The 13860-nt window shown below is 36.8% G+C and overlaps 1 protein-coding gene across 1 annotated transcript in view; it reads left to right on the top strand.

Moving 5' to 3' along the window:
* Window positions 1–13860, top strand: part of CEP128 (centrosomal protein 128) — a 534450-nt gene that overhangs the window by 503594 nt on the left and 16996 nt on the right. Inside the window, exon 22 of the mRNA XM_036737234.1 lies at window positions 10228–10339. Coding sequence (XP_036593129.1) covers window positions 10228–10339 — 112 coding nt within the window. The remainder of the gene's footprint in view (window positions 1–10227; window positions 10340–13860) is intronic.

Here is a 13860-nt window from a genome sequence, read left to right as displayed (position 1 = left end):
CAAGAATGTCCCTTGTTCCCCTGCAACTACAAGTGCTAGCACTCCTCTTCATCCTGGAACTGTGACCAGGACCCTTGCTCCCTTGTGACCAACCACAGACTCTCCTGTCTACCCTGGAACTTTGACCTAGAACAGCATATGAGCAATCAACACCAGCTGCCCCCAGTGTCTCCAAAGGTCCCCTGTAATCTCTTTCTGACCAGTTATCTGACCCAGGGCTGAGAGCTCCTGGAGTTGTTGCTGCCACTGTTACATGGCCTCCAAGGCCCATAGCTTGTGCTGCCACTGCATACATCCCAGTGTTACATGTCTTAAAATGGTGTATAAACATAAGATATTATGTGTGGCCAAAAAATCTAATTACTTCATAGTTTTCACTGATATAAGGATAATGTCCAGAATGAAGGAGATTGTAATTCTACTATGGCTGTGGTGAAACTATGTTTAAAATTGAATATTGTGTTTAGTGCTAGAGTACCAAGTGTTAAAATGAATGTTGGTGGGCTGGAGCATGTTGAGAGGAGGCAGCCAGGATGATAGCTTCTGGAAAAGAAAAATTTTTAAGGTTGGAGGAACTATTGTCTTCAAGTATCTAAAGTGCTGTCATATGGGAAAAGAATCATACTTCTATTGCTTGGCCCACAGGACAGAACCAGATCTGAAATGTGGAAGATGCCGAGAGGCAAATCTTGGCTCAGTATGAGGAAAATCTTCTGAATAATTTGATTCTGCCTTAAAATAAAATAGGATAAGAGAGCCTCTACAGGACCTTTCTAACTCTGAGACCTTTTGATTTTGTAAGCTGCAGAGATCTGTTATAATCTTAATTCCGTATAATTTCAGATCCCTGCTAACATTATATTTGAAAAACAATCACTATATTTCTGTTGATAGAACAGTAGCTGTTAGAATAACCAAGTTTTGGCAACCAACTTTGTTATGTTGTTGGTGTTGTAAGAAGCCAGTGAAACATTTGATCTAACCAGACTGCTTGTGTCGTGAAGGGTGAGCAGGAAGTGAGTGTTCAAATCTCTCTTAGTTCATGAGTTAGAGCCAGCCTCCTGCTGTTTACTCCCATGGTAATCACCATAGCAAAAAATGATCAGATTTCTAGAAACCTGTTTAGATTCTGAATTGGGACCAAGGACCACAGTGACTGGGAGCATAATGCAGTATTGTACTAAGTTGACTAGCTTACTAGGCAAGCCTTATCTGAACATCTATATTGTGAAGCAAAATAAAAAGCTGAAACTAACACAATATTTTCTCTTTCTGTCTGTAGACAACAGAATTATTTCATAGCTTCTCTTTAGTCAGGACTAATGAGTTTTTGCACCACATATAGCCAAAATAGAACCAAATATTGAAATGCCAGTAACAGAAGAGTACTCATCTGATTCATAAGCTTTAAGGCAGCACCTTTCCAACCTGCCTTTTTTAGTTCATATCTGCACAAAAATACCTCTTATTTTTAATGGATATATTCTAAATAAAACCAGAGAAAAGTTATTTCTTTCCTGTTCTATAAGGAAAGGAGACAATCTCTATACCTAGAATATATCCTTTCTCACCCAATATCTTCCTTTTCATTATACCCATCCTTCAAGACTATCTCATATACCACTCTAAGAATCAAACCTTATCTGATCTGTTCAGGCAGAAGTAAACCCATGTTTGTTGAATTGAATCATTCTCAACTTTTGACTATTTGGATATTTTGCTCCATTTGAAAAAAAAAACCAGCTGTTTTATAGAAAAAAATGAATCATGTATGTGAGCAAGTGCTGACGACGGCTTTTATAGTTCATAAAAACAAAAAACACTCCAGCATAGTTTGTCATCCGTCCTATATACATGTACATACTATACACAGAAACATCTGTAGCTACATTTCATAACTTCTAACTGAATTATGACAAGAGGGTTTTGTTTTGGTTTGGTTTGGTTTTGGTTTTGGGTATTTTTTTTTGGTAAGATACATTTGGGATCCATCTGAGAATAGTGAACTAATTTGGTAATTCTATAGTTTGGAGATTCCCACACTATATTATTAAGTGTTTAAGACTATCCAGACAACCATAATGCACCTTGTTTTTGAAAGTTGGAACTAAAAATTGTCTACATGGCAGAATTTCTCTACTGTGAAATTTGACCCTATCAATTGGTCAAAAAACATTTATTCAAGTTCCTACATGTGTATGATGCTGAACACTGTAATTTATATCTAAGATAATACAATGACGAAAGACTATCTCAACAGCATGTTATGTAATAATGAGTCCATTTGTAAACACATATTGGTGATAACTCTCTGTTCCATTTCATTTTACTTCAGTCTACTGTAGCATTTCAAGAACAGTGGATAAGATATGCCATTAATGAATGTCTGCCTCAAGTTATTGCACTATGGACCTATCAAAAAAGATGAAGATTGATAGAAATGGTCTCATTCAAAATAATATACATTGGGGGAAATTCTAGGTCTCTGATAAATCTTATCCCCTTTCAAAGATTGTATGAATAAACTATTGGGTTTATAAATCAGTTAGTGATTATACATTATTGGAATCTACTATCCCCAAAGGGGTGCCTCAGACCTATTTAGCTCTCTTTAGGCCCCGAGTATTTCCAGGCCATTGTAGATTAGATAGCCTTTCATAGTGCCAAAATTTGGAAATGATTGAATGCGGGAAGGGGAAAAACGTTAAGTGTTTACTATGTGTCAAGCACTGTTCTAAGTGCCAAGGATGCAAATAAGAAATGAAGACAATCTCTGCTCTCAGGGACCTCACATTTTAATAGCTGACCACAACACATGTAATAGGTTTTAGCTGCAAGTCAGATGGAAAGGTCCCATTATTCTTTGGGTATAGCAGCGAAACAGATGACAGCGCATCTTTTTAATGTCATTTCAGTTAGTAAAATCTTATTGGTATCTATTGTTGGAGCATTTAAAAAGTACTTTTGGTGGCTAGAAATTTCTTTTCCAAGTCTTCAATAGCTATGGCTGCTAAGAAGGTAGGGGACAAATCACCTGAAGAGGAAGTTGCCAGGATGCATCTCCACATAGATTGCCTCCCTGGAGTATGTTTGTGGAGCCTGGACTAAAAGCAGAGCTAGTGGTCCGTGGGGTGCTGCTGTTACCAGGACTCTTTAAGTTTATCTGCCCATTGGTGGCAATTGTTTAATTGATGGTATTGGTGGGTAGAGGGAATGGATGGTCCCTTCTCTGCCAAGACTATTATTCCCCTTGATAATAACCTATAAGGGTGAAGGGGAAACTGCCATTCCCCTTGGTGCTTGGACTTGGGATCCTGGGTTATCTCCACAAGAGCCCAAGGTGAGGTGGTGGTCAATAGGACTTGCCCCAGCTGGAATATGCTGCCTCCTCTTTCTCCGTCAAGGTTCCTTGCTGTGTTAGCTAGGCTAGTTTGCCTGCTTTCTTGGTGGCAGGTAGTGTTGGTGGTCATGAGTCCCTTTTCCACAAATGTTGCTCCCCTCTATGACTTTTCCAGAGGCTGGTGATCTGGGAGGTCCTCCTGTTCTCAGGTTCTTGGGATTACCTGTTTATTGGTAGCGGTTGTTAAGAACCCTAGCTTGGAAATTAACACTTAACAAGGCAGAATAATTTTCTCCTTTAAATTAGATCCGACTTATTGATAAAATGCTTCATTTTCCACATAGTGACATTAGTAGCATGAGTCACTTTGTGATTTTTTAAAAAGTTAGATGAGTAAATACTGAATTATTTACCCATCATTAATATTTCCAGAACATCTCCATATGTAAAACTACTCCTTTACCTTGTGTGTGACTAATTATTAAGGTCATGTGTTTTAATCCACTTGACATATCAAGGATGCTTGCTGAACAGGAATATGAAGGGGGAAATGAAACTACTATTTTGAAGAAGCATATTTTTAGAGAAGCATGATAATGCAATATGCTTGTCATATGAAAGATATGATATTTGTAACTTCAGTAGCAAATACTAGAATTGCGGAAGCAGAATAAATTTTAGGCTTGTAGCAAGATGGAGTTTGCTTTTCTGCCTTCAGGAAAAGAGATATTCATTTAATTGTATATATTAACGTCATCTAAAATTTTGTAATAGCCATATTGAGGCATTAATTTAAAACTTTTTTTATCATCAAGTGTGTGTGCGTGTGGAAGGATAGTAAGGAAAGAGTCAGAATTTCTTTGGATTATCATAGGTTCATAGGTATTCCAGAAAAAGAGGCTCAAACTAAAAGTTTATTATGGTTTTAAAACCAAGCATTTGGAAGCAAAGTCACAGTGGATGACCACTTCTCTAAATAGAAAAAAAGGTTAATAGAGAGTTGCCCCTCAGCTGTCATTAGGACTAGATTTATTGACTACTTAAGAGAAGGAGTGACTAAACAGTTGTCTGATGACTGTCGAATTTGTTTCCATTAGTAAGTATAAGTGCCCAAAGGATTGAAAGAAAGTCCAGAAGGAATTTATCTCATTATAAAATCTAACAAGATTGATGGTGGAGTGGATGTGACCCTATCTCCAAACCTTAGCTAGCAGCTGGAGCTTGTTGTGTAAAGGAATCTATATGAACTCTAAAGTGCGGGATCCTGGTTCCATTATTGTTTTGGGAGGAGAGAGGTTGTTAACTCTTGTCTCTTGCCTTACTTGAGTGGCAGGCTGTTGCTCATCAGAGTAGGAAGGTGAAATGGGAAAGGAGAGATTGTTAGACCACCTATCCTGTCATCTCTTCAGCACCACCTGTCATCTCACCACCTTTAATCTACTTTCTTTCACAGGTGAATTGCACTTGGTGGGCATGATTTGACTTCTGAGCTGGCAAAATCTCGGGTCTTAAATTTGGATCTAGGAAAGACCATGGTAGTCACTTAATCTAACCCTCTTCATTTGATAGCTAAGAAAAGAAAGCAAGAGCATAGAATATAAGTGATTTGCTCAATGCCACATGGTTAATATAGCTAAGCTAGAGTTCTGACCCATGTCCTCTGACTCTAAATCCTCCTCCCCTTAGTGGTCTAAGGGATTTTTATATGTTGCTTAACAGAGTTATGCCAGGGGTCCAAACTCAGGCTTAAAATATAAACTAGAGTCTATCCCAGAGAGCAACTGAATGTTTGCCTTGTGGTCTGTGGCATGGGATGAACCTTTAAAAGTCTGGGAGAAAACAGCAGTCATTTTATGTCCCTAGAAATTCTGACATTGTGGAAACTTGACCTGCCATCTTTGTAGAGGTAGCCTGACTCCCACAGGTAACTAGAACATATATCTTAAATTTGTACTTAGGGAAAGGCATTTGCCAAAGCTGTGTTTTAATTAAGGAGGCTTAAGAAAAGCAAGGTTTCAGATAAATTCCATTATAATAGAGGTGCAGCTGAAGTTAATTTTAATTTTTCTTCAGAGTCAATCAAACTCCCTCATACACACACAAAATAAATTGGCGTGACTATAGTTATTGCAATTGTTTGTTTAAAAATTATGTACCATAATTTCTATGTGTAAGTTAGTATTGTCTCTTTACACAGTCATCTTGGAAAGCTTTATGTGACGCCACACTTATTTAGAATGTTTCTAAAAGTTCTCTTTTTGAAATTGCCATTAGAGCACATAGCATATTCTGTTCACTGTATTGTGTTCAGTCATTTTTCAGTCATGTCTGACTCTTTGTGACCCCATTTGGGGTTTTCTTTGCAATGATCCTGCAGTGGTTTGCCATTTCCTTCTCTAGCTTATTTTGCAGGTGAGGAAACTGAGGCAAACAGGGTTAAATGATTTGCTCAGGGTCACACAACTAGTCAGTGTCTAAGGCCCAATTTGAATTGAAGAAGAGGAGTCTTCCTGACTCCAGGCCCAGCACTGTATCCATTGTGCCATCTAGCTGTCCCTATTCTGTTGACAGTCTTCTGTCAGGTATATTCTGTGATGAATTTGAGCTTTTGAGAGTAATTTTTCTTTTTTTTTTTTAAAGAACTAAATATCGTTTTGAAACAAGTAGGTGTAATAAGATGGATGATCAAGGTGGGTAACACTGGTTTTGGTCAAAAACTACACATTGACTATTAATATGTCAGTTTTTCTTGTTGTTCTCCATGGAACATTCATTGTCCATAATATGCTAGATACTGAGTGAAATAAAAGATAGCATAGTTCCTTATGTCATTCCAAAAGCGATTCTATAATACACACAGTGACTATAGCTATGTAAATGAAGACAACACCAAAACAGTTGAACTCTTATTAATTGTGATGGCCAGTATTGGCCATGGAGAACTGATGATTAGTGCTACAATATGGGGGGATAGGCCATTGCTCATCAGCGTAGGAGGGGAGAATTCTAAAGGAAGAGATTATTACACCCCATATCCTCTCACCATCACCTCTCACCTCTTTAGCACCATGCAGGTGTAAAATGTGCTATCAGACACAGTCACCAGATTGGTTCATTTTGCTTAACTTCTTTTTCTTCATCATGAGAGGGTTCAATATGAGGAGGGGGATCCTTTTTTTATTTTTGCAAACAGACATTAAATAAATCTTTAATAAATTAAAATAAAAGCAGTGCTGAATGAGAAATTTCACAACAGTTGTGAACAGGGAGCAGAATTATTGGATTATACATGGGGCCTCCCCCAGTAACTCTACTGCTTAGAAGCAACACTTATGGATTTGTAATCCTTTTGTAAGTGGTCATTAAAAAAATAGTTACATTATAGTCCAAGGCTATATAAATACATATATCCATATAGTGTGTTGTGTGTTTGTGTGTATATATCACTTGACCTGGAAAAACAACTCCAAGTACATGTTCTATTAATTTTGACAACGTTGTTGTGTGTTCATTGGAACATTTAAAACTATCCTTAACCTTAACTTTTTTATCTAAAAGCCAAGAGTACCATGACTCATGTCAGAAACCCAACTGGCAATTTAACTCTATTTCTTATATTTTCATATGAAAGCACTTATATGTATATATATACATTTGTAATATGTATATATATGTATATGTATACAAATTACATGTGTGTATATATATAATATATACATATTATATGTATGTATATGAAACTCTAAAATAAAAAGCATTTGTGTCTATAAAGGTGTTCACTTTATGTGGGATTTACTCTGTTCTCCGGCCACATGTTTTTGGTCTCAGGAGGGCTGGGCTAAAGTGAATCAGGGGAAATCCTCAACACTGTTGGTAAAAAAAACACTCATCATACACATTACTTTTACTAGGTCAGTAGCATTGTCTTAAATGTAACCCAGAACATTCCTCTCAGTGTATGTGGTAAACAAGCATTGGCCATGTGTTTATGGGATTGCTGAGTGAATTTGCATTTGGGGTGTGTGGCATAAATAGTTCAGGCATTTGCAGGTTTCACATACAAAGAAGTAAAAATATCCTAAGGCCAATATAGATAGATTAGAATCATAGAATGTTAGTCCCAGCAGGAATTTCACAGCTCTGATTTAACTCCCTTATTCTACAGATCAGGAAACTGGAATTCCCATGGGGTTAATTGGTTTACCCAGGGTCACATGGTGAATTGGTGGTAGAGCTGAAATTAGAACTCAGGACTTTTGCTTATCAGCAGTATCCATCCATTAGACCAGATGACCTCATTGGGCACCAGTAGTATCTGGAATTAGTAATTTGGATTAAAGAAAGACTGATCGAGAATGAAAATAGCAAGAAAAATTCGAAGTTGTGGTCAAACTTTCATTTTTTTAATTCATGTATTCGTATTATTTTATTACTGCTGGATCATGCCACTTTTGTAACCTTTCACATTTCATACCAGGACATATGTCTTGTCAGTGATTAAATGCTGTTTGGTATCTTCCATGCTTTTCCGTGATCAAAACCAATTAAATGTCAGGAACAGAATTGTTTGGGTGGTATGACTGAATGTTGTTTTAATTGAAAAGAAACAAATGCCTTGTGTTTTTCTGAGAGGATTTTTGAATACACTGATTGCCAAACACCCTTGTGTGAGATAGCTGTTCCAAGACTTCTTTTAAGTGCCCATTCTAAAACAAACACAAGTTTATTTTTCAAAAGTAACACTGCAGTATATTCAAATTTGTTCTGCAAATGCTTCATAGGGATGAATGTGTGTGTTTCTCCTTAGGGTCAGTAAACATTGCTTTTATTTTTATTTAGTTGTGGGAAGTAGCAAGAATAATGAAATTGCAGGAAATTCCTTAGGAAGATCCCATCAGTCTGCTTCTGAGAACATATATTCTACTTAATATAAACCATTACTACTTAGAATGTAATCATCCTTGTTCATCTTTAAAAATCAGGCAATCACCCAGTGAAATTTTCTTAATTTTGTTTTGGGAATTATACTTCATTTCTTTCAACAAGGGCACGTAGGCCATGGCTATTTTGGTATTTTTATCGTTTGATAGCTACTGTTCACACATCTTCAGTCATCCCCATATACCCAGAGCTGAAGCATAAAGTCATTGGCTTGGTTCTAGTCTTGGCTGTGGTTCTTACCATCTGTGTGGTGTTAGGCAGATCATATACTCTCTCCAAACCCATGTTTTTATCTGTAAAATGAGGGATTTGAGTTAGTTAGATGATCTCTGAGATCACTTTCAGTTTTAACATTTCGTGATTTGTATTAAATCTGAATCTCCATCTCTATACCTCTCTCTCTCTTAAGCCCCCATTTCCAATTACATGAGTGTAGATTTCAGAGTCAGAGTACTTTGGTTCACATCTAACATCTGATGCTTGCCACCTGTGTGACCTTGGACAAATCACTTAAATGCCTAGTGCCTTGGTTTCCTTATCTGGAAGGTGATGTAGTTGAACCAGATGGCTTCTGAGGTGTCTTCCAGCATGAGAACAATTACTGACCCTTTATTTCCCCTTTTACAATCCTGTCTCTATTTTTCCATGATCATCTATCTTCTCACTCTCCCAGAACTGAATCTTAGGACTCATTTTTCACTCCTTTCTCCTTTATCTTCCCCTCCCACCAACATACATAGTCCATCATCCTGCTTTAACCTTCTTGGCAGCTGATTGCCCTCTTGCTTTCCCTCCCTATAATAAATATTCTGGGCTGGGCCATCGCATCTTCATATATCTAGACTACTGAGCAATATCTTCCCCCATTTCAATCCATTTGAGCAAGGCTGCTAGATAATCTTCCTTGTATACCTTTTTATTCATTGTCCCCCTTTATTGTCCTGTTACTATGTATCCTTTTAATATGTTGCTTGGTAAGGTTTCTTAAGTCATTTTATGCAATTATATTTTAATCTTAACTAGATCATATATTCTACAACAGCCAGAAACTTATTTTCTGTTTTTATTGTTCCCCTCATTCCAGTAAAATGCTCTATATCTAATGCATATTTAAGTATTTTGATTCATTGTGTCAAGTATTATTAGGTTTTAACTTATTATATTTAATAGAATTTGACAAGGAATTACATAAAGCACTTTCTATGTGTAAAACACGGTACTAGGGACTAGAAATTATAATCTGCCTTTAGTTCTAGGAAATTGAAAGAAAAAAAACTTTAAGGGAAGGAATACAATAAAAAATGCAAAATACTATAAGCTTAATATAACTATGCTGGCTGACAATACTTGACTGTCAGGCACAAGAATTTAAATTCTCATGGTTAATAATTTTAGAACTTAAATAATCCAGCTTATTTAATAAGCCTAAATTCCTTTATTGTACATGAAACCTTATAGTCCAGAGCCACCTAGATTAACCAAAGGATTGGTTTCCTTTCTATAACTAGAAAAATGAACCCTTTGTAAATATATCCATATCTCTTTCTGTCAGTAGAAAGTAAGGACACTCTTATTTTTAAATGCAAACATGTAAAATGTAAACATGATTATACCTACTTGCTCATATTATAAAAAGGAATAATAAATGAAGCTAGAGTTCTTTTATACACATTGCTGCTAAAAGCTAAAGGTTAAAACCTGATTTATAGGCTAATCATGTTGCATCAGGTTTTGACTGTATGTGGTTGTTATGTTTGGGGAGTACACAATATTACCCATAGTATATATGAATCTCTGTGATTAAAAAGCTCAACTTATGACAGGATTCTGCTGTGCTATGCATATATAACAAGGTTCATTTTCAATCTTGGTAGTCTGAAAGAAATTCAAGTACTTTAAATTTTGTGATTATTCAACTGAAATTGGGCTTTGCTGCTTTCTCTTAGGATAGGAAAATGAATGTGAGTCCTCCCACTGATCGAGGGGAAGGTTTTCCCCCCAGTTGGAAAGAACGTAGCAGCACCTGCGAGCACAGTTCAAGTCTTTCACAGGCAGGCTGTAAGTAATGAAGATCTGTACGTTTATCTCCTGCTTTGGGAAAATTCAATATGTAGAAAACTAAAATTGATAAATTGATAAATTAGGAATTATTCATATCACCAAAGAATCTTTTGATTTACCAATTAATCTGCAACTATTTTTTATATATAGTGAATTCTCCTAATACTACAAAAATTTTTTTCAAAAATATTTACAGCTGGTTCCTCTTTTGAAATGCCTCACATCTCCACAAACTGTCTTAAAAAGGATTACCTTAGGGGAAACCCTTACTGTTAATGCACTATTATTTTTTATGTAGCCAGAAACAGTTCAATCAACTGCTAAAGATGGCAAGAAGGCAACATTCAGCAATATTGAATGATCAGAATGGGAAAATGTAAAACATTGAACCATGCATACTCTTATTTATATACAAATGAATTGGGAATCAGTAGACCTGCATCAATGACTAACTGGTTGCTGTGGTCTTATATAATTCACCCAACCACTCCTCATTTGTAAAATGAGAGTTAGTAGAGATCATCTTTAAGGTATAGTGTGGTTCTAAAATTCAATGAGTCTGATTTGTGCCCAGAATAGCGGTCAGGGGACTATAGATTTGAAGTGTTGTATACACTCTGAATTGGTCAGTTTTGCTTGTTCTTTGTTTCAAGAAAGGTTTCTGAGGTGGGGAAGGTATAGCAGAAAATGACTCAACTCTTTGGGAAAAAAAAGCAAAAGCAGCCATTAAAACGGATAATTGATTTTAAAGTTCTTTAGAATGCATTTCAAATTTTAAAAAAATTCTCCATTTACCCAAATCATCAGTAAGCAAGTGTTTGTTTTGAAAAGATTCCAGAGTTCTTTGCTTCAAACTGGGACAAAGGCTAAAACAGATAATCAACCCTGGCCACTTAAAATGAATTTTTTTTCCAGGATTCTTGCCAGAAAATCAAATTTGATTTAAAGAATCAGCATTTTATAGAAAAGCCAGATAGACTGGCAGAGGGAATTCCCCCTCTCCTTCTCCTCCCCCCAGGATTAAACTGTACATTAATGTTAAAGCATAACACTTGTGGAGTGCTAATCACAATAATCTTCATTTCTAATAATACAGAATATGTACATATTCACCACACCATCTTCTCACTGACTACCTTACTGCCACACACATGTACATACATTTGTTCATTTATTCATTCATTCATTCATAGTAAAATGAATTCCACTGCAGGTATTAACACTTGTATACAGAATGAGTATGATTTATCATTGAAAACAGTATGGTATAGTGGAAAGATTGATGAACTTGGAATTAGAAGAGACTTGATTTTGAATCCTGCCTCCATAACTTACTAGCTGCGACCACGGCTAATCACTAATCCTCAGGTTTCCTCACCTGTAAAATGAGGAAAATATCTCTAGTAGCTCTTTTAAGAGGATGTTGTATCAAGTTTTATAATGTAGGCATAGTAAGCATATGAGCATTCTCCATTTAGATAGGATTGCCAGCACCACATCTTGAGACGTCTGATGATATTTTGAGGTTTCTCTCAGCCTCAGGGGAATTTTCATGACTTGGCCCTAGTCATTGGTGTTGATGAAGGGAGTTGGAAAGCTAAGCTGAGATGAAGAGCTTGGCTTCAGAAAAAAATTTGAGAAGACTTATATGAACCAATGCAAAGTGAAATGAGCAGCACCAGGGGAACAATTTATACAATAAATACAATATTGTAAAAACTATCAGTTCTGAAAGACTCAGGATCTGATCAACACAATGACCAACGACAGTTCCAAAGAGGTAACAATGAAACATGCTGTCCAACTCCAGAGAGAGAAGTGAGGGACTTAGAGAGCTTCCCCCGCCCCGAAGCCCATTTCCTTTCGTTCCTTTCTTCTTTTCTCTTCCTTTCTTTCTTTTCTTTCTGACATGGCTAATGAAGGAATTTAGAACTGAAAATAAATTTTAAAATTGAATTTAGAATTTAAGAAAGGAAGATAAACTAAATGGAATGAGAGTTTTCAAAATTTTAAAAAGACTCAGCAACTGAAGGGACTTGGTCTAAAGCAGGATGTGAGTGAGTGGAATTCAGTCACCCTAATTTATGTAGGAACAGGGGCTAGGGTCTATCTGTTAGGACAAGTATATCAAAGAAGCTACATAGCATCTGAGAAAGTTTTTTGTGTGCCATCTTGAAGGACCTGTGGGCTCAACAAGGGAGCTGGGGGAATAGCGTTGACCTGAGACATGTTAGCCCCTTTGCAAAATAGCCAAGGAAGCAGTAGAAGCCAGTAGCAACAAGACGAGGTAAAGAGTGGTTTTAATGATAACAGTAGCAGCAGCCCAGAAGAGTGGAACCTTGAACCTTTGACATGTATAGCCTGGGTGATCCTCAGCTTCACATAGATCAGAGTGAAAGAGAATGAGGCCATGTGGACTTGAAAGGTGGAGGTAGTGATAGCAGAGAGTGATGGAGTGCCAAGGGGGAAAAAGGAACTGGTGAATCCCAAGAACCACAGGAAGGGCAAGACCAAAGATTAATGAGGTGCAGAGCCGTGAGGAAGAGCAAACTGGGACTTTGTCCATAAGTTATGTGCACTGTGAAGGTCCAGAGGAAAGGAATTTACTCTCTAGTGACTCCAAATTCTCATCCTGCTTGGAGGAGGGAAGTTTAAGTCTATGCTATAGAGGGGAATAGAATCCTAAGTCTATGAACCCTGTACTTTAAATCTTTAGTGACTGTTTAACCCCTAAGGAAGGTAGGACCTACCAGAAGGGAAAGTTTCCACAGGCTTAGGGAAAAAAAAGAGTCCAGCCTGTATTCCTCATTGTGTAGAATAAACTTGTTCTATGTTACATGCCTTAATAACCTGGCACTCTTACAAAAGATCTTTGGCCCCTAGGAACTAGAAACAAACCAAATTCAGATATCCCCAGAATTCTCAGCAGGCCGGGTGGTGGTGGAGGGGTGGGGGGAGTGAGGAGGATGAACCAAAGAGTATCAATTATTTTAAAAGACTTCCAAGATTGAACCTGGGTCTATTTGAGTCCAGAACTTCAGTCATGGGTCATGTGTAACTCATACAAAGCATATAAATGTCAGCAATGTATAAAATGTTGGCATTATAGCTGTGAAATGAAAGTCAGTTTAACAAATATTAAGTGCCAACTCTGCCAGATAATGTTCTAGAAACTGGAACACATATAAGCTTAGTAGCTTATCCATTCTGTAAATGTTGCAGTCATTACAAAATGTTTATAATATTTATAGTCTTCCCTCACTTATATGTTTAATTTTCCACAAGTAAAATTATGAAGTTTAATTCGTAGCTGCCATAGTAACACATGCCTGGATTATCAGGAAACTATGTAAAAGGAAGACACTTATGTAATATTTGACATTTTTCTTGTGTTCTTTATCTGCTGTGCTTAGAGCATTTTATTTTTCAATAATTAATTAAACCTCTCAGCATCTCTTCGAGATAGAGACATCTTTATTAAATTCGTTATATAGCTTGTTAAACTGAAGCACAAATAA

This window comes from Trichosurus vulpecula, chromosome 8 (genome assembly GCF_011100635.1).
Source record: "Trichosurus vulpecula isolate mTriVul1 chromosome 8, mTriVul1.pri, whole genome shotgun sequence".
NCBI lineage: Eukaryota > Metazoa > Chordata > Mammalia > Diprotodontia > Phalangeridae > Trichosurus > Trichosurus vulpecula.
The sequence above is the reverse complement of the archived record's forward strand: the minus strand, read 5'-3'. Positions and strand labels throughout refer to the sequence as shown.